This window comes from Salvelinus sp. IW2-2015, linkage group LG8 (assembly GCF_002910315.2).
Source record: "Salvelinus sp. IW2-2015 linkage group LG8, ASM291031v2, whole genome shotgun sequence".
Classification (NCBI taxonomy): Eukaryota; Metazoa; Chordata; class Actinopteri; order Salmoniformes; family Salmonidae; genus Salvelinus; species Salvelinus sp. IW2-2015.
Genome location: NC_036848.1, coordinates 33,939,397 through 33,961,233, shown reverse-complemented (window position 1 = coordinate 33,961,233; position 21,837 = coordinate 33,939,397). Strand labels below are relative to the sequence as shown.

The window sequence follows — 21,837 nt, the reverse complement described above, 5'->3', positions numbered from 1 at the left end:
GACCGTTTTGGAGCTGTTTATATGGGAGCTGGAGCGTTTTGATATCTTGTCAGTTAGCAATGGTTTCCTAGTATTAACGCTCACTCACCACCACCGCCGTCTGCGAACSGCTATTGTGTTGGGAAGATAAATAGTTGTATTTTTTTAAGTAATAATCCAGCAAGTGCACCCTCCCTGAGGAAACCGTTTCCCCCATGACCACATCTCTTTCTTTCAGGAGGAATTCAACACTGTGTTGACGCGGTGTGATTTATACCGAGCTGTCGGTCTTCTCATAACTAGCCATTCATATTTTGTAAAGGTGTGTGTCTTAAACAGGGAGGTTGGGAGTGATGGGGTGAAACGGACACCCCCCCGTAACAAATGCAGTCCCATGATGCAATAGATCTCTCCCAGCCTGCCACCCAGGAACGGTGTTCATCAAATCACTCACTGATGCACTTTATTCAGATGCCTCTCCACCACCACAGCCTCGTCCCACTGCTCTGCGCTAGACTGTAAATCTACCATAGTGGGTTGTGGGTAATGTTTGCGCATACTGATCTGCGAAGGGGAAAAATTGAAGGGGGTAAAATGTTTGAGGTAATAGCTTAATTAGTCGCTTGGCTGGTGTCAGAAGTGGGCTTGGTGGTGAGATATTTATGTTTACTTGCTCAAAGTCCACCTGCACGTATATGATAAATTGATTTATAAGTGATTCTGTAGCTCTTGGCAAGGAAAGGAAGGATGATGGAGATTGTGTTTTGAGGTGCAAGTGGTGGATTCAGGTACTATAATGTGAACTTTCGCATCTCTGTTTCAAAGTTACAACGTTTCTGTACTTTTCTTTTGATACTTTTTCTTCCCTCACTTTTTCCTCTTTTTTTTTGTTCTCTTTCAAGTATCTTATGGAACTCTGACTCCCTGCTTGTCTTTTTCTTTTCTTCATTCTATTCGGCTCTCTGGCTGATGACACTGTCTTTGACTCCAGACTGGCAGTATGATGGTAAGGCGATGGATCTTTTCCCTGTCTCTCCCTGTGTCTCTCTTTGTGATCTGACTGTAGCAGTCACTCTCAAAAAAAAAAGGTGCTCAGTAGAACCATATAGGGTTATTCGGTTACTCCCCATAGGGGAACCCTTTTTGGTGCTAGGTAGAACCCTTTGAATAGGGTTCTCCCTAGACCCCTTTATGTAGGGTTCTTCATAGAATCCCCCTGTATATGGTTCTATCTAGAACCCTTTATGAAAGGTTCTGCCTAGACCCCTCTATGAAGGGTTCTACCAAGAACAATTGTATCATCTAAAGGTTCTTCCTAGAACCATCTACGAAGGGTTCTAAAAATACACATATCTTTGGAGGGTTCTTCCTCGATGAACAGCTCCTCCAGCCTTATTAGCCTTTCAAGTTAAATACATTACATATCGCATAAGGCCTTTGTTTGAGGGCCTAGTTATACCCTAACACAGTGGTGTTAAGAAACTCCCGGTTTACAGGCAACATCAGGCCTGCAAGTCACATTATGCTGGCTTGCAAAGTGGTGTTTAATTAATTCCTATTAGAATCTAGCCAGAGTTCGGATATCCAACACGTGGGATTTTATGTCATCCGCAACCTGCACTCAGAATGACTGCCAAGTTAGGGAAGATTGAATACTGAAACTACCTTGATCATGTAAACTGGAACAACCATCTCAGTAATGAGTACAACTACTAACAGATTGGATTAGTTTAGAAGAATCTATGCTATTTATCTTTGTGTAGCATAAAATGTATCAATCAATCAATGTAACATGCCAAAACACAGCTATTAAAACAAACAATTCTGAAAATCCCCCTGAAATAGAGAATGCTGGGAAATATGACATATGGCTATACTGTATGTAGAACCCTTCTTGCCTTCCAAAGAATCATCAAAGAACCCTTTCTTCCAAAAACAGTTCTTAGGATGTTAAAGATTCTAGGTAGAACCCATTGCCTTACAAAGAGCCCTTGTCTTCCAAAAAAGGTTCTTCAGATCAAAACGGTTCTTGGTAGAACGCTATCCCTCCACAAAGAACCCTTTTGAAACCCTTTTTTCTAAAAGTGTATTTACCCCCACCAACCCTCCGGTAATAGCCTCATACTGCTCATAAAGAAGTCATATGTCATTACCACTGTGCACTTTGCTCATATTCTCCCTTTATTCTCCCCCGTGGCAGTACATCTATATAGCTTAGTTCCATTCAATGTTCCGTCCTGTGTGGCTTCTAGTCATAGTACGACTGTAAATTGTAATGGTGTGTAACAGGAGATTACAGGTTAATGTAATTTTTTRTTTTCTTTCAGAATGCAAACTCTCCAGGACTGGACCACCTGCCACAATTGTTGCCATAGATGAAGAGAGCCCAAATGGTATGTATTCTTTACATGCAGCATTGTTGAAACAATGCACCAATGTCAGAGGCGGCAGTTAACCTAATGGTTAAGAGCGTCGGGCCAGTAACCGAAAGGTTGCTGGTTCAAATRCCTGCGCAGACTAGGTGACAAATCTGCCGATGTGCCCTTGAGCAATGCACTTATTGCTCCTGTTAGTTGCTCTGCCTAAGAGCGTCTGCTAAATTATTCAAATGTAACGGAAGCTGGGATCATAAATAATCATAAACCCTGGTTGAGTCGCAGGGAATGAAAAGCTCCTCACACAGAGCATTGCATTTTCCCATGTAATAAAAGAGACAAATGGATAGTTCACAAAATTCTTGTTCTGGAGGTTTTTCGCCATGTGTGTGTTTACCACTTAAACTCCACATTCTCCACTTCCTAATTGTTTTTCTCAGTTGAGGGCTAAGCCATTACCAGTTTATGGGTGAATTTAAATGTGCCCACCAGGGAGGGAGGCACTAATGAGTGGAGCTGCTGTTGCTGTTCGTTGTTGTGGCCATATTTCTCTCCCTCTTAAAACCTCCCTTGACGGTTACACGCCGGGCCGGTCCCTGGCAGCCACATCACAGATGGTGTTCAGTATGCTGCACAGCCAGGGGCCCCTCGCTGTAATAGATCTCTCTGTTCTCCTTCCCCTCTTTCCCTTCTTTCTCCAGACTCACTATTCGGCGTGGTGGCCCGGGCTGGGCTTCGTTGTTACCTGTAATTCCGTTTGAACATTATTGATGCATTTGACAGGCGTAAGCGGAAGTCAGTGGCTGGCTGTTATTTTAGCTACCAACTGCCTAATGAGCATCAAGGCTTTTCCACACTGCTGCTTCTTGGCAATGGACATCAGCAGTAGAGTTGGGCGGTATCCAGATTTTCGTACCATCATACCGTTTCTATACCGTACCAGAGTATACGGTATTACCAGAAGTGAAAACAAAGGGCGCTATTTCAACACACAAAATAATTTAGGCAACAGGGATCTTGATCCAGAAGGGGATTGAATGTCTCTGCTGTTACCAAGAAGCTTGATCTTGACATCTAGCCAATTTAGCAAGCCAAATCCATAACTGGAGCCCTGAGCTGCATATCATTTATTTGACACATCTTCGATTTCTTTTAGTTATACTTAACTTAAGCAGCTCAATAACAAAAAAAAACATATATTTTTAAAACTGTATTGAAAATCATACCGTTAGTATTCGGAAATACCCCGGTATCATCCGACAGCTCCCCTCACCTTGTCACCAGGACTGTCTACAGCTCCCCAAGGTGGTGGTGCTGGTTAGAGTCAGGGGTTGGAACCAAAATMATTTTCCAGCCGTTCTCGGGAAACGTTCAATCGAGCAGAAACTGAATCAAATCAAATGTATTTATATATTACATCAGCTGATATCTCAAAGTGCTGTACAGAAACCCAGCCTAAAACCTCAAACAGCAAGCAATGCAGGTGTAGAAGCACGGTGGTTAGGAAAAACTCCCTAGAAAGGCCAAAACCTAAGAAGAAACCTAGAGGAACCAGGCTATGAGGGGTGGCCAGTCCTCTTCTGGCTGTGCCGGGTGGAGATTATAACAGAACATGGCCAAGATGTTCAAATGTTCATAAATGACCAGCATGGACAAATAAAAATAACCACAGTAGTTGTCGAGGGTGCAACAGGTCAGCACCTCAGGAGTAAATGTCAGTTGGCTTTTCATAGCCGATCATTGAGAGTATCTCTTACCGCTCCTGCTGTCTCTAGAGAGTTGAAAACAGCTGGTCTGGGACAGGTAGCACGTCCGGTGAACAGGTCAGGGTTCCATAGCCACAGGCAGAACAGTTGAAACTGGAGCAGCAGCACGGCCAGTTGGACTGGGGACAGCAAGGAGTCATCATGCCAGGTAGTCCTGAGGTATGGTCCTAGGGCACAGGTCCTCCGAGAGAGAGAAAGAGAGAAAGAGAGAATTAGAGAGAACATACTTAAATTCACACAGGGCACCGGATAAGACAGGAGAAATATCCAGATATAACAGACTGACCCTAGCCCCCCGACACATAAACTACTGCAGCATAAATACTGGAGGTTGAGACAGGAGGGGTCAGGAGACACTGTGGCCCCATCCGATGATACTCCCGGATAGGGCCAAACAGGCAGGACATAACCCCACCCACTTTGCCAAGCACAGCCCACACCACAAGAGGGATATCTTCACACCCACTTACCATCCTTAGACAAGGCCGAGTATAGCCCACAAAGATTCGCCACGGCACAACCCAAGGGGGCCCCCCCTCAATGCCTGTCTGCCAGCCTGATATAGAAGCCACGGCCACGTGACTCACTGTCTGTAAAAGCAATCCATTTCGTGAACGGGATGGTCCTAATAAACAGGCCGGTGAGTGGAATATATAAAGTACAAGTCAAAGGTTTGGACACGCCTACTCAATTTCTTTTTAAATAAAAAAATATATATATTTTTCTACATTGCAGAAATAATAGTAAAGACATCAAAACTATGAAATAACACATATGCAATCATGTAGTAACCAAAAAGTGTTAAAAAAATCTAAATACATTATATTTTTGAGATTGATCAAAGTAGCCACCCTTTGCCTTGATGGCAGCTTTGCACATTCTCTCAACTTGCTTCATGAGGTAGTCACCTGGAATGCATTTCAATTAACCGGTGTGCCTGTTAATTTGTGGAGTGGTGTGGTATACAGAAGATAGCCCTATTTGGTAAAAGACCGAATTCCATATTATGGCAAGAACAGCTCAAATAAGCAAAGAGAAAACACAGTCCATCATTACTTTAAGAAATGAAGTCAGCCAATCCAGAACATTTCAAGAACTTTGAAAGTTTCTTCAAGTGCAGTCGCAAAAACCATCAAGCGCTATGATGAAACTGGCTCTCATGAGGACCGTCATAGGAAAGGAAGACCCAGAGTTACCTCTGCTCCAGAGGATAAGTTCATAAGTTCATGAGTTAACTACACCTCAGATTCATAGAGTTCAAGTAACAGACACATCTAAACATCAACTGTTCAGAGGAGACTGCGTGAATCAGGCCTTCATTGTCGAATTGCTGCAAAGAAACCCCTACCAAAAGACACKAATAATAAGAAAAGACTTGCTTGGGCCAAGAAACACAAGCAATGGACATTAGACRGGTAGAAATCTGTCATTTGATCTGATGAGTCCAAATTTGAGATTTCTTGTTCCAACCTCCYTTTCTTTGTGAGACGCAGAGTAGGTGAATGGATGATCTCCAAATGTGTGGTTCCCACCGTGAAGCATGGAGGAGGGGGTGTGATGGTGCTTTGCTGGTGACACTGTCAATGATTTATTTAGAATTCAAGGCACACGCATTCTGCAGTGATATGCCATCCCATCTGGTTTGTGCTTAGTAGGACTATCATTTGTTTTTCAACAGGACAATGACCAAAACACACCTCCAGGCTGTGTAAGAGTTATTTGAGAGTGATGAGGTGCTGCAACAGATAACCTGGCCTCCACAATCACCTGACCTCAACCCAATTGAAATGGTTTGAGATGAGTTGGACTGCAGAGTGAAGGAAAAGCAGCCAACAAGTGCTCAGCATATGTGGGAACTCCTTCAAGACTGTTGGAAAAGCGTTCCTCATGAAGCTGGTTGAGAGAATGCCAAGAGTGTGCAAAGCTGTCATCAATGCAAAAGTTGGCTACTTTGAAGAATCTAAAATCTAAAATATATTTGATTTGTTTAACACTTTTTTGGTGACTACATGATTCCTTATGTGTTATTTCATAGTTTTGATGATGTCACTATTATTTTACAATGTAGAAAATAGTAAAAATAAAGAAAAACCCTTGAATGAGTAGGTGTGTCCAAACTTTTGACTGGTACTGTATATAATCTAAACTCAGCAAAAAAAGAAACATCCTCTCACTGTCAATTGTGTTTATTTTCAGCAAAGTTAATATGTGTAAATATTTGTATGAACATAACAAGATTCAACAACTGAGACATAAACTGAACCAGTTCCACAGACATGACGAACATAAATGGAATAATGTGTCCCTGAACAAAGGGGGGGTCAAAATCAAAAGTAACAGTCAGTATATGGTGTGGCCACCAGCTGCATTAAGTACTGCAGTGCATCTCCTCCTCATGGACTGCAACACATTTTCCAGTTCTTGCTGTGAGATGTTACCCCACTCTTCCACCAAGGCACCTGCAAGTTCCCGTACTTTTCTGGAGGGAATGGCCCTAGTCCTCACCCTCCGATCCAAGAGTCAGTTTTAGAATGGCCATGGCAGAACACGTGACAGAACACCATGACATTCCCGTCTTGCAGGAAATCACGCACAGAACGAGCAGTATGGCTGGTGGAATTTTCATGCTGGAGGGTCATGTCAGGATGAGCCTGCAGGAAGGGTACCACATGAGGGAGGAGGATGTCTTCCCTGTAACGCACAGCATTGAGATTGCCTGCAATGACAAGAAGCTCAGTCCGATGATGCTGTGACCCACCACCCCAGACCATGATGGACCCTCCACCTCCAAATTGATCCCGCTCCAGAGTACAGGCCTCGGTGTAACGCTCATTCCTTCGATCATAAACTAAAATCTGACCATCACCCCTAGTGATACAAAACCGCGACTCGTCAGTGAAGAGCACTTTTTGCCAGTCCTGTCTGGTCCAATGACGGTGGCTTTGTGCCCATAGGCAACGTTGTTTCCGGTGATGTCCGGTGAGGACCTGCCTTACAACAGGCCTACAAGCCCTTAGTCCAGCCTATTGCGGACAGTCTGAGCACTGATGGAGGGATTGTGCGTTCCTGGTGTAACTCTGGCAGTTGTTGCCATCCTGTACCTGTGCTGCAAGTGTTGTTACACGTGGTCTGCCACTGTGAGGACGATCAGCTGTCCGTCCTGTCTCCCTGTAGCGCTGTCTTAGGCGTCTCACAGTATGGACATTGCAATTTAATTCCCTGGCCACATCTGCAGTCCTCATGCCTCCTTGCAGCATGCCTAAGGCACGTTCACGCAGATGAGCAGGGACCCTGGGCATCTTTCTTTTGGTGTTTATCAGAGTCAGTAGAAAGGCCTCTTTAGTGTCCTAAGTTTTCATAACTGTGACCTTAATTGCCTACCGTCTGTAAGCTGTTAGTGTCTTAACGACCGTTCCACAGGTGCATGTTCATTAATTGTTTATGGTTCATTGAACACGCATGGGAAACAGTGTTTAAACACTTTACAATGAAGATCTGTGACGTTATTTGGATTTGTCACGATCGTCGTAACGTGGAAGAGAGGAGGACCAAGGCGCAGCGTGATAACAATACATCTTCTTTATTATAAGACGAAGACGAAACGAAACGAACACTATACAAACTAGACAAAACAATAAACCGACGAACGTGAAGCTATATAAACAAAAGTGCAGACACAGGCAAGTTAGACATAGACAATCACCCACCAACTACCTAATGACTATGACTGCCTAAATATGGCTCCCAATCAGAGACAACGATAGACAGCTGTCTCTAATTGAGAACCAATCTAGGCAACCATAGACATACATACACCTAGACTAAACACTGCCCCATAAACATACAAAAAACCCTAGACAATACAAAACACATACATCCCCCATGTCACACCCTGACCTAACTAAAATAATAAAGAAAACAAAGATAACTAAGGCCAGGGCGTGACAGGATTGTTACAAATTATCTTTGAAAGACAGGGTCCTGAAATCGGGAAGTTTATTTTATTGCTGAGTTTATATATGTATATATATATATTTAAATACACAATACCTGTTAAAGGTTTTAGAACACCTACTCATTCAAGTTTCTTTTTTTCTTTTTTTACTATTTTCTACATTGTGAACACATAACTATGAAATAACACATGTGGAATCATGTAGTGAACAAAAAAGTGTTAAACAAATCAAAATATATTTTATATTTGAGATTCTTCAAATAGCCACCATTTGCCTCGATGACTGCTTTGCATACTCTTGGCATTCTCTCAACCAGCTTCATCATCTGGAATGCATTTCAATTAACAGGTGTGCAGCCCAAATAAAGGCTTCATATAGTTCAAGTAACAGACACATCTCAACATCAACTGTTCAGAGGTGACTGCATGAAACCGGCCTTCATGGTCGAATTGCTGCAAAGAAACCACTACTTTCGCTCTAACCACTAGGCTACCTGCCGRCCCTTGTCTAGATGAGATGGAAGGGAGTTCCATTCAATCATGGCTCTATATAATACTGTATGTTTCCTGTCAGAGCTATATGTAAGTTGATTATACAGACAATTTGGAATGATCAGCACATTCTCACAAAAACAAGAATTGATGCAGTCAATCTTTGTTCTACTTTGAGCCAAGAGAGACTGACATGCATACTGTTGACATTAGTCCTCTGTGTGCATTGACGGGCAAGATGTGCTGCTCTGTTCTGGGCCAGATGCAGCTTTTCTAGGTCCTTCTTTGCAGCACTGGGCAATAGTCAAGATTAGATCGAACTWGAGCCTGCAGGACTTGTTTGGTTGACTGTTGTTTTAAAAATGCTGAGTATCTCGTTATCACAGACAGCTAGTTCATTACTAGCCACCCATTCTAAAACTGACTGCAACTCTTTGTTTAGGGTTGCAGTGATTTCACTTGCTGTGGTTGCTGATGGGTATAATGTTGAATCATCAGCGTACATAGACATACAGGATTTGTTAAAGGCTCGTGGTAGATCATTAGTAAAAATAGAGAACAGTAAATGACCGAGACAGCTGCCTTGCGGAACACCACACTAATGTTTTACATTGGAGAAGCTTCCATGAAAGAAAACCCTCTGTGTTCTGTTGGATAGATTGCTCTCAACCCATGATATGGTAGAGGATGTAAAGCCATACGTTTATCCAATAACAGATTATGGTCAATAATATTTAATTCTGCGTTAAGTATAACCATACAACTCCCACAATCCTCTTATTATGAATGTATTTCAGCCAATCATCAGTCATTTGTGTCAGTGCAGTACATGTTGAATGCCCTTCTCTATAAGCATGCTGAAAGTACATTGTTAATTTGTTCACAGAGAAACAGCACTGTATCAACAACAACAAAAATCCAAAAGTTTGCTAATTGCTGGCAGCAAGATTGATTGGTTGGCTGTTCGAACCAGTAAAGGGCGCTTTACCATTCTTGGGTAGCGGAATTACTTTATTTTCCCTCCAGGTCTGAGGACAAACACTTTTCTCCAGGCACAGATTAAAGATAACAGGAGTGGCAATATAGTCCGCTACCATCCTAAGTAGTTTTCCATCTGGTTTCACATTATTGATGGACAACAATCATTTTCCAATTTGACTTGCAGTATCAAAGCCAGTGCTAAGTTGTATTCGTAGAGCATGAATTTCTTTCCATTGTAAAGTATGCATTTAATCGAGCATAATTCTTTTTGGGAGAGAGGTTTTGTGCAGCAGTCAGAATGTGTTTGCATTGAAAAGCTCTTTAGTTCAACTGTATATTTGCCAAGGTCAGAGGATTTAAGGGAATTTGTTCCTCGTGAAACAGTCATTTACCTGTGATTTTCACCCCATACTGCGTGAAAGCACCTTTAACTCCTCACTTAATGGATGAACCATGCCTCAGCATAAGAAATCAGATGTTATGTAGTTTAACCCATGCGCTATACTTATCCGAAGCAATTGCTGTCGATAATATTTCTCATATAGTATGTTTGTAGTTGTTCACTGATCCACAGTCAATTTATTTATTCAATAACATTGATTTCATGGGCCCCCCTTTTGAATTTCAGAGAGTTTGCTTCCTTGTGCAGGCATAAAGAAACACGTCTAAGCTTTGGAAAAACAGTGACAGACCACAAACCAAGTACTGTGTATCACACAGATTAACATAGCAATATTGTCATTCTCCCCGAAGTTGAATTCAATCATCATTTTCCAGCTAGAGACAGAGAGGGAGTGTTGCCAAAATCACTGTTCTGTGAGATGAATTTGGAGAATAGACCTCTCTGCAGACACCATAAAGATTTCGCTCTAAAATGAAAGCAAATCAGGTCAGCTGTAAATTTGTGAACCCATTTCCTTAAAACTTTGGCTTGTCTCAGCAAATTCATGAGTTTTTTCAGGTGTACTTCACTCCGTTCCGACAGCTGGAAAGTCATTTAATAGGAAATGAATAAAGTTATAGCCCTGACAACTTTTTATTATAAAGGGACAATTTTATGTATGATTGCCAAGGCATATAAACCTAAAGTAAGTGTCATTTGAAGATATAACCTTAGCAGACTTTGAGAATTGCTCTGTATTTCTCTGCAAATTCAACTGGGCTAAAACAATAGACACTGTGACATGGGGTTCATTGCTAGATGAGTTTTGCTCTCCTATGGTCTTTTAATGTCAAGGCACAGTGGCGAGTGTCAGTTGTGGATGATGGAATCTGAGGTGTGGGGCCAGTGAGTGTGATGGAGGTGCACCCGAGGGTCACACAGTAGTGAAGCATTCCCACCCACCCTCCCTCTCTCTCTCACACACACACACACACACACNACACACACACACACACACACACACACACACACACACACACACACACACACTGAGGCCTATGAGGCAGGAGAGAGGAGGTTAGCGGATCAGCAACCCTGGGGCCAATTTCAAGGTCCCCTTCTTGAGTGTCCACACAATAGCACAGGAGACAAAGGTGACGAGAAGAGGGCGAGGTCAGGTAACGAGAGGGATAGGAATCAATTGTGACATCACGAGGAAGGACAGCGGTTATTGATCTAATCGGACAGTACTGAGTGTGAAGGGGAGCTTCTGAGAGGGACAGAGTCAAAGGAGGCAGGGGATAGGTAGTCTGGTACCAGATCTCGATGCCATTTTTAAAACTCCATGCGATTACATACAGTACACCATGCTAAGGGATAGGTATCAGGCAGAAAAGATGACCAGGACTGGACTATTGAAATGGGGAAGGAGGAGATGGAATGGAGGACAACCAGTCCTGGTTAGCTACTGAACGGGCCACTCTTTTCTCACCTCAAATTTTTATATTTTTTACACTTCCTTCTTTCCCATCTCCTGGTTAATTCCTCACCTCTTAACTCCACTCGTATTTTATTATCCCTATATTGTGGCAACTGTAAAATATTGGAAATATTTTTAAGTTGGTTATGTAATACCAGTTATGCCGTTCCAGTCAGATTCGAGCAATACATATCTTTACAGTAATACATAACATGAAACATTACCCTAAAACCCTTTTATTACCCCTCCTATCACCTGCCACTCAGGGAGGATAAGCAACTTTACCCACGTCTGTACTGTTTACGAGTGTGTGGTGGTTTTGCATTAGGACTCTCTGCCAGCCACTGCTCTATTTCATTCTGGAGTGGTAGACCGACAGATCACCATTGTGCTCACAGTTCTATGAGACCTATAGCTAGAGCCTTGGACTATGTTTCTTGATTAAATGTCTCTTCTCTTAGACCAAAATAATCCCAGGTGTGTGGATTGGTAGTGGTCAGGTCCTTTAAGGACTGTAGTACTAGCAGTAGCAGCAGAGCGTCAAATATTTAGGCCAATTTATGGGGACCATGTCCTCAGGTTAGGGGGACCATGTCCTCAGGTTAGGGGGACCATGTCCTCAGGTTAGGGGGACCATGTCCTCAGGAGGGGACCTGTCCTCAAGGTTGAGAGGCGACCCATGTCCTCAGGTTAGGGGTTTTGAAAGTGAAAAATGTCTTTAGGCTTCATGGTGATGGCAGAAAAGATCACAAATGGACACTGCCCCCGGACACACTTGGATCATTACCTTATACATGTACTCTAGCGTGTCTGGTCCCACATGCCACAAAGCACCATTATTTCTAGAAGCAGATGGAGCCTTGGAGATGAAGACGATGCACAAGGCTGTACTGTGTCGGTCACCATTGGTCACGTCGACTCGCTCCCCTGCCTAATGTTTTGTGAAGAGCTTATTTAATCTACCAGTACACCCTGCAGGAAATCTAACCCCCCACCCCCACCCCTGCTACGCCCATTTGATGTCATTTTAATCTTCAGACTCCTCCGAGCCAGAGTTGCTGACTTGTCAAGTAATGTCAGGACCAAATAGACGATTCATTATCATTGGCAATGGCKAAAAACATATATTTCTTTGGATTCAATTGAAGGGAAAATATGTGAAGCAAAAGTTCTCCCTCTTTTAAATAAAACACTTACCTGTATAAAGTATAACCTTGATTTATAATTGTCATACGGTATTAAGCATATGTTTAACACTGTTGATATCTCATCAATGATCCTCAGACTTCATACTCAACATAAAATACATTTACACACTAAAACAATGTTTTTGTGTGTATTTTGCTTTTGGCACYTGCAATAGACTGGGAATCTGCTGTACCATGTACTTCTTTTGAGTCCTGTTCATCACCACAGTGTATGTAGACGTGAACAGCGTGCATGTTTGTCTTCGCCTTGATGGTATCGCAACAAATGGCGATGTGCGTCAAGAGGCAAAACAACGTCTGTGATTGGCACGTCAGTGAGTGGMGGAAGTGGGAGAACCCTCGCAGAAGGAAAATAGATTGCAGGTCATTGGATCAGGTTTGCCAAGTGAGAGTGAAATTGAAAGACTGTATGCTGTAGGGGCTTTTTTTTATGGAGCTGTAGACGGGTTGGTTGTTTAGCAACAACGGGGCAAAACAGATGAGGTTGGCTTAGATTGTTGACAACTTGTAAGCTGTACAAGACATGGTATCAACATGATAAAACAAGCTGAAACGAGCCACTTGCGATTCCCCACATGGCAGTTTCTTGTCATTCTTGCCAGCAATCTGGCCAACCAGAWTCACGACKACAGGCTGACTTCTGCCCCATGGAGGCYTGCACATCGTTTTCGTGARGRTGTCAGCCAACCCARCTATAGAGAGAGGAGCCGAGCAGATCAGACGTRTAGTACTTGATCGTGACAGTTATGACAAACTAGTTGATCACTCCTATAGGCTTTTCTCTCAAACTGCAAGGCCTTCTATACTGTGTGTGACTAAAACCCCACTGACAATGATAGGCGAATGTAAATGCTTACATTCCATGCCATGGTCTCWGGTATTTATCAAAAATAAATAATGTACCTTAGACAGGCACTCTATAGCTCAGATGCAAGGAATTTATTCAATAACCGTCAGGATTTTGTGGTCTCAGTTATTCCATATAAAAAGCTTGAGATTGACGTTGGGTGATGTGCAGTTACTTACATCCCCCAACAATATGCCCAATAGCAGTATGCCTACTAACAAAATATCCCTGCTAATGAGGGTACTCTACACTGTCTGGGCAATTCCAGAAGAGATAATGGACCAACATCAGCAAGTCTCTCTGCTGCCTGTCCTACTGTATATGCTTTCTCTACATGGGGTGAATGAGAACATTGTGTTAATGTGTAAACAGCCAGCCTGACCCAGCAGCAACCTTCTCCCTGTGTCCTGGAGGCCGGAGCCCAGTATGATCAGACAGAGAGCCAAGCCAAGCCAAGCTCCCCCCCCCCCATCTACGTCACCAGTCACAGGTGCTCTGCCAGCTTGCAGGACCATGTCAGGCTGCCAAGATGCCATCCCATTTGCCAGCTGCTGAGGGACCTGCACGACTCCGCTCACTGCTAGTCAAATGTCAGCCTACAGCTGCCGGAGAACAGGGAGTGGAGTGCAGTCTGTACCTGTACACCGTCAGCATCAGCCACTAATGTGTTCTTTAACCATCAGTGTAGAATAACAACCATCTGGCTGCTGTACACAAACATAGCAGGAGTAGAGCAGGGAAGGAGGTACGATTAGAGAGTGATAAGGAAGACATGAATAATGTGTAGATGGTATAACAAATGTGTAACGAATGGAAATGTTCCAGCACCGGTAGCTGAACATCCGGGAAGCCTGACACTTCTGCTTTTTGATATCTTTCAAGTTGACGACTTGAACTGACGAGGATTCCGGTGGAGATTGACATTTTGTCCATTTGTGTGTCTGTCTGACACGCGAATCGCAGTTGGGAATTGCAGATATTTCAGCTTTTTCTGTCCAGCAAATGAACAAGTGAAATATATTGTCTGTCATCAAACATTTAAATGAACACCATCACAAGGAAGAAGAGTCCCTTAGCACATTAGAGAAATGATGCAGCCTGTGAACCAAGTCTCACCCCGGTTTCTCATCGAAATGTGGGAAGTGTACTTCCTTACGCTTCTCTTCCTCTAGTAAATGTAAAAACTAAACCTATTAACCTTTTCAGCTCCGCTTGTAATTCTCTTTCGTTTTCCCTGCAGATATTGGCTTAGTTACATGCGTGGTTCCCACTTCCCAGAGTCTTCTCTGGTAAACAGTTACTATTGTATAGGTGGAGAAGTACATTGGGACCTAGTTGCCTCGAACGGCAACATACAGCACATCACGCCAAAACAAAAGCAAAGGGGTGGCGAGTTCAACTTTAAGAGATGGTTCCAAACCTAAGGCCGTGTGTGTGTGTGTGTGTGTGTGTGTGTGCGCGCGCGTGCGTGCGTGCGTGCGTGTGCGCGTGTGGTCATCTGTTGATTGAACATGCAGATCTTTGAGGATCTCTGTCTACAGGGACCCTGCTTTTCCAATCAGGCAACATAACAATTATATTAAGGAATTTAGGTAGGAATCAACTATAGTAAAAAGAAAAAGAGCCATGGAAAATGTAAATGAAAGAATTACTCAAGGTGACAGGGTTTTGGTAGCATGCACACTAATGTAAATCCAATCTTGATCATACACCARACACACACTCGTGCTTATTCAAATTCTACATAGCCAAGCATTCTAGTCTGCTGTCAGAAACATGCTTCAAACACGATAGTAAACTGCTTCAAGCACAAGTTGTGGCTTTCACATTCCCGTATTCTGTCAACATACAGCAACGGTAATCCTCAAATATGTGCTTGCATTAAACTGCGCCTCAGTGTAAAAATGGCAGGTTATTTATCAGTCCTTATAGCCTGCTGTGGATTGATAGGAAAACTTCTGACTCTATGACACTTAATGTAGGTCACAGCTGTTTTTACTGTGCACTAAGAACAGTCAAACAGTCGTGAGGTTGGAGAGTCTTGTTCATCTGTACATTTCATCTGTCTTTCTTGCAAAGGTCTGCTAGCTAAGCAGAGCTACTCCAGGTCACTCAGCCAGCGCTGCTAGAGGCTGGAGCCAGCCTGAGGTTAACTACTCCAGGTCACTCAGCCAGCGCTGCTAGAGGCTGAGCCAGCCTGAGGTTACTACTCCAGGTCACTCAGCCAGCGCTGCTAGAGGCTGGAGCCAGCCTGAGGTAACTACTCCAGGTCACTAGCCAGCGCTGCTAGAGGCTGGAGCCAGCCTGAGGTTAACTACTCCAGGTCACTCAGCCAGCGCTGGCTGGCTGAGGCTGGAGCCAGCCTGAGGTTAACTACTCCAGGTCACTCAGCCAGCGCTGCTAGAGGCTGGAGCCAGCCTGAGGTTACCTACTCAAGTCAAAATGTATTTGTCAAATGCGGCGAATACAACAGATTTAGACTTTACTATGAAATGCTTAATTACAAGCCCTTTCCCAACAATGCAGAGTTAAAAGGTAAGAAAATGTGAGAATGAAAATAGTAACAGAATAAATAACAATAACAAAGCTATGTATACTGAACAGGTCGCTCAACAATATAAACACAATTTTTTTTTTTTGATTTTGCTGAGTTACATTTAATATGAGTAAATCAATTAATTAGGCCTTAATCTATGGGTTTCACATGACTGGGAATACAGATATGCATTCACATTGCCATTGATAAAATGCAATTGTGTTCGTTGTGCATAGCTTATGCCTAACCCCACTGCCACCATGGGGCACTCTGTTCACAACGTTAACTTCAGCAAATCGCTCGCCCACACGACACCATACACGTGGTCTGCGATTGTGAGGCCAGTTGGACGTACTGCCAAATCCTCTAAAACGACGTTGGGGGTGGCTTATGGTAGATAAATTAGCAAGAAATACTCTGGCAACAGCTATGATGGACATTCATGCAGTCAGCATGACAATTCCACACACCCTCAAAACTTGAGACATCTTTGGCATTGTGTTGTGTGACAAAACGGCACATTTTAGAGTGGCCTTTTCTTGTCCCCAGCACAAGGTGCACATATGTAATGATTGTGCTGTTTAATCAGCTTCTTGATGTGCCACACCTGTCTGGTGGATGGATTCTCTTGGCAAAGGAGAAATGCTCACTAACAGCGATGTAAACAACATTTGTGAGAAATACGCTTTTTGTGTGTATGGAATATTTCTGGGATCRTTTATTTCAGCTCATGAAACATGGGACCAACACTATACATGTTGCGTTTTTATATTTTTGTTCAGTGTACAAGGAGTACCAGTACTGAGTCAATGTGCAGGAGTACTAGGTAGTTGAGGTAATATGTACATGTAGGTAGGGTGTCACGTTCCTGACCTTATTTCCTTTGTTTGGTCTTGTTTAGTTGGTCAGGACGTGAGCTGGGTGGGCATTCTATGTTATGTGTTTCTATGTTTGGTTTAGGGTTGTCAACTAGCCTGATATGGTTCTCAATCAGGGGCAGGTGTTTTAGGTTTCCTCTGATTGGGAACCATATTTAGGTAGGCTGTTCRCACTGTTTGTTTGTGGGTGATTGTTCCTGTTCATTGCGTTCTTCGTTGTCTGTATGTTCACATGTTCAGGTCTGTAGCGTCGTTAGTTTCATTTTCTGTTTATTGTTTTGTTCGTGTTGTTAAGTGTTTCCAATAAATATGGAAACATACCACGCTGCGCTTTGGTCCTCCTCTCTTCCACCTAACGACGAGCGTTACATAGGGGTAAAAGTGTATAGGCAATCAGATTACATAATAAGCAGTAGCAGCACCGTATGTGAAGAGTGTGAACATGTGTGTTTGGCGTCAATATGCGTGTGTGTGTTTTGTGTTGTGAGCGTATGTCGTATGTGTGTTTCTGTTTGTGTGTTGGAGTGTCATTGTAAGAACAGTACCAGTCCAAAGTTTGGACACACCATTCAAGGGTTTTTCTTTATTTTGACTATTTTCTCTATTGTAGAATAATAGTGAAGACAAACTATGAAATAACACATATGGAATCATGTAGTAACCAAAAAAGTGTTAAACAAATTCTTTGTTTAAAAAAGAATTGATTCTTCAAAGTAGCCACCCTTTGCCTCGATGACAGCTTTTTGCACACTCTTGGCATTCAKTCAACCAGCTTCATGAGGTAGTCACCTGGAATGCATTTAAATTAACAGGTGTGCTTTGTAGAATTAATTTCCTTCTTAATTTCCTTCGGTATGAGCCAATCAGTTGTGTTGTGACAAGGTAGGGGTGGAATACAGAAGATAGCCCTATTTGATAAAAGACCAAGTCCATATTATGGCAAGAACAGCTCAAATAAACAAAGAGAAACGACAGTCCATCATTACTTTAAGACATGAAGGTCAGTCAATCCGGAAAAAGTTTCTTCATGTGCAGTCGCAAAAACCATCAAGCMCTGTGATGAAACTGGTTCTCATGAGGACCGCCAAAGGAATGGAATACCCAGAGTTACCTCTGCTGCAGGGGATACGTTCATTAGAGTTAACAGCCTCGGAAATTGCAGCCCAAATAAATGCTTCAGAGTTCAAGTAACAGACACATCTCAACATCAACTGTACAGAGGAGACCGCGTGAATCAGGCCTTCATGGTCGAATTGCTGCTAAATCAAATCAAATGTATTTATATAGCCCTTCTTACATCAGCTGATATATCAAAGTGCTGTACAGAAACCCAGCCTACAACCCCAAACAGCAAGCAATGCAGGTGTAGAAGCACGGTGGCTAGGAAAAACTCCCTAGATAGGCCAAAACCTAGGAAGAAACCTAGAGAGGAGCCAAGCTCTGAGGGGTGGCCAGTCCTCTTCTGGCTGTGCCTGTTGGAGATTATAACAGAACATGGCCAAGATGTTCAAATGTTCATAAATMACCAGCATGGTCAAAAAATAATAATCACAGTAGTTGTCGAGGGTGCAACAAGTCAGCACCTCGGAGGTAAATGTCAGTTGGCTTTTCATAGCCGATCATTGAGAGTATCTCTACCGCTCCTGCTGTCTCTAGAGAGTTGAAAACAGCTGGTCTGGGACAGGTAGCACGTCCGGTGAACAGGTCAGGGTTCCATAGCCGCAGGCAGAACAGTTGAAACTGGAGCAGCAGCACGGCCAGGTGGACTGGGGACAGCAAGGAGTCATCATGCCAGGTTGTCCTGAGGCATGGTCTTAGGGCTCAGTGTCCTCCGAGAGAAAGAGAAAATTGGAGAGAGCATACTTCAATTCACACAGGACACCGGATAAGACAGGAGAAATACTCCAGATATAACAGACTAACCCTAGCCCCTCGACACAAACTACTGCAGCATTAATACTGGAGGCTGAGACAGGGGGGGCTGAGGCTGAGAATCCCAGTGGAGAGAGGGGAACCGGCCAGGCAGAGACAGCAAGGGCGGTTCGTTGTTCCAGAGCCTTTTCGTTCACCTTCACATTCCTGGGCGAGACTACACTCAATCATATGTCCTACTGAAGAGATGAGTCTTCAATAAAGACTTAAAGGTTGAGACCGAGTCTGCATCTCTCACATGGGTAGGCAGACCATTCCTTAAAAATGGAGCTCTATAGGAGAAAGCCCTGCCTCCAGCTGTTTGCTTAGAAATTCTAGGGACAATTAGGAGGCCTGCGTCTTGTGACCGTAGCGTACGTGTAAGTATGTACAGCAGGACCAAATCGGAAAGATAGGTAGGAGCAAGCCCATGTAATGATTTGTAGGTTAGCAGTAAAACCTTGAAATCAGCCCTTGCCTTAACAGGAAGCCAGTGTAGGGAGGCTAGCACTGGAGTAATATTATCAAATATTTTGGTTCTAGTCAGGATTCTAGCAGCCGTATTTATCCGGGTAGCCGGAAAGTAGAGCATTGCAGTAGTCTAACCTAGAAGTGACAAAAGCATGGATACATTTTTCTGCATRATTTTTGGACAGAAAGTTTCAGATTTTTGCAATGTTACGTAGATGGAAAAAAAGCTGTCCTTGAAACAGTCTTGATATGTTCGTCAAAAGAAAGATCAGGGTCCAGAGTAACGCCGAGGTCCTTCACAGTTTTATTTGAGACGACTGTACAACCATCAAGATTAATTGTCAGATTCAACAGAAGATCTCTTTGTTTCTTGGGACCTAGATCAAGCATCTCTGTTTTGTCCGAGTTTAAAAGTAGAAKGTTTGCAGCKATCCACTTCCTTATGTCTMAAACACAGGCTTCTAGCGYYGGCAATTTTGGGGCTTCACCATGTTTCATTGAAATGTACAGCTGTGTGTCATCKGCKTAMRAGTGAAAGTTAACATTATGTTTTCGAATGACATCCCCAAGAGGTAAAATATATAGTGAAAACAATAGTGGTCCTAAAACGGAACCTTGAGGAACACCGACATTTACAGTTGATTTGTCAGAGGACAAACCATTCACAGAGACAAACTGATATCTTTCCGACAGATAAGATCTAAACCAGGCCAGAACTTGTCCGTGTAGACCAATTTGGGTTTCCAATCTCTCCAAAAAAAATGTGGTGATCGATGGTATCAAAAGCAGCACTAAGGTCTAGGAGCACGAGGACAGAGGCAGAGCCTCATTTACCACCTTCACAAGTGCAGTCTCAGTGCTATGATGGAGTCTAAAACCAGACTGAAGCATTTCGTATACATTGTTTGTCTTCAGGAAGTCAGTGAGTTGCTGCGCAACAGCTTTTCAAAAAATTTTGAGAGGAATGGAAGACTCTATTTAGGTCGATTTAGTTTTTTAAATATTTTCTGGGTCAAGGTTTGGCTTTTTCAAGAGAGGCTTTATTACTGCCACTTTTAGTGAGTTTGGTACACATCCGGTGGATAGAGAGCCGTTTATTATGTTCAACATAGGAGGGCCAAGCACAGGAAGCAGCTCTTTCAGTAGTTTAGTTGGAATAGGGTCCAGTATGCAGCTTGAAGGTTTAGAGGCCATGATTATTTTCATCATTGTGTCAAGAGATATAGTACTAAAACACTTGAGTGTCTCCCTTGATCCTAGGTSCTGGCAGAGTTGTGCAGACTCAGGATAACTGAGCTTTGGAGGAATACGCAAATTTAAAGAGGAGTCCGTAATTTGCTCTCTAATGATTATGATCTTTTCCTCAAAGAAGTTGAATTTATGAATTTAAATTCATGAATTTATTACTGCTGAAGTGAAAGCCTGAAGTGAAAGCCATCCTCTCTTTAAATTTCTGATTGTTCTTATTTTTCTCAATTAAGTTGGAAAAATAGGATGATCGAGCAGCAGTGAGGGCTCTTCGATAGAAGAAGACTTCCAGTTTGGTTTGGTGCCATTTCCGTTCCAATTTTCTGGAAGCTTGCTTCAGAGCTCGGGTATTTTCTGTATACTAGGGAGCTAGTWTCTTATGACAAATGTTTTTTGTTTTTAGGTGTGCAACTGCATCTAGGGTATTGCGCAAGGTTAAATTGAGTTCCTCAGTTAGGTGGTTAACTGATTTTGTCCACTAATGTCCTTGGGTAGGCAGAGGGAGTCTGGAAGGGCATCAAGGAATTTTTGGGTTGTCTGAGAATTTATAGCAAGACTTTTGATGTTCCTTGGTTGGGGTCTCAGCAGATTATTTGTTGCGATTGCAAACAAAATAAAATGGTGGTCCGATAGTCCAGGATTATGAGGAAAAACATTAAGATCCACAACATTTATTCCATGGGACAAAACTAGGTCCAGAGTATGACTGTGGCAGTGAGTAGGTCCAGAGACATGTTGGACAAAACCCACTGAGTCGATGATGGCTCCGAAAGCCTTTTGGAGTGGGTCTGTGGACTTTTCCATGTGAATATTAAAGTCACCAAAAATGTGAATATTATCTGCTATGACTACAAGGTCCGATTCGAATTCAGGGAACTCAGTGAGGAARGCTGTATATGGCCCAGGAGGCCTGTAAACAGTAGCTATAAAAAGTGATTGAGTAGGTTGCATAGATTTCATGACTAGAAGCTCAAAAAACGAAAACGTCGTTTTTTTTGGTAAATTGAAATTTGCTATCGTAAATGTTAGCAACACCTCCGCCTTTGTGGAATGCACGGGGGATGTGGTCACTAGTGTAATCAGGAGGTGAGGCCTCATTTAACACAGTAAATTCATCAGGCTTAAGCCATGTTTCAGTCAGGCCAATCACATCAAGATTATGATCAGTGATTAGTTCATTGACTATAACTGCCTTTGAAGTGAGGGATCTAACATTAAGTAGCCCTATTTTGAGATGTGAGGTATCACGATCTCTTTCAATAATGGCAGGAATGGAGGAGGTCTTTATTCTAGTGAGATTGCTAAGGCGAACACCGCCATGTTTAGTT

The 21,837-nt window shown here is 42.9% G+C and overlaps 1 protein-coding gene across 1 annotated transcript in view; it reads left to right on the top strand.

Annotated features, from left to right (window-relative positions):
- The window catches only part of pcdh15b (protocadherin-related 15b), a 185,485-nt gene that overhangs the window by 22,957 nt on the left and 140,691 nt on the right, over positions 1–21,837 (top strand). Inside the window, exons 3-4 of the mRNA XM_070444889.1 lie at positions 971–985; positions 2,307–2,372. Coding sequence (XP_070300990.1) covers positions 971–985; positions 2,307–2,372 — 81 coding nt within the window. The remainder of the gene's footprint in view (positions 1–970; positions 986–2,306; positions 2,373–21,837) is intronic.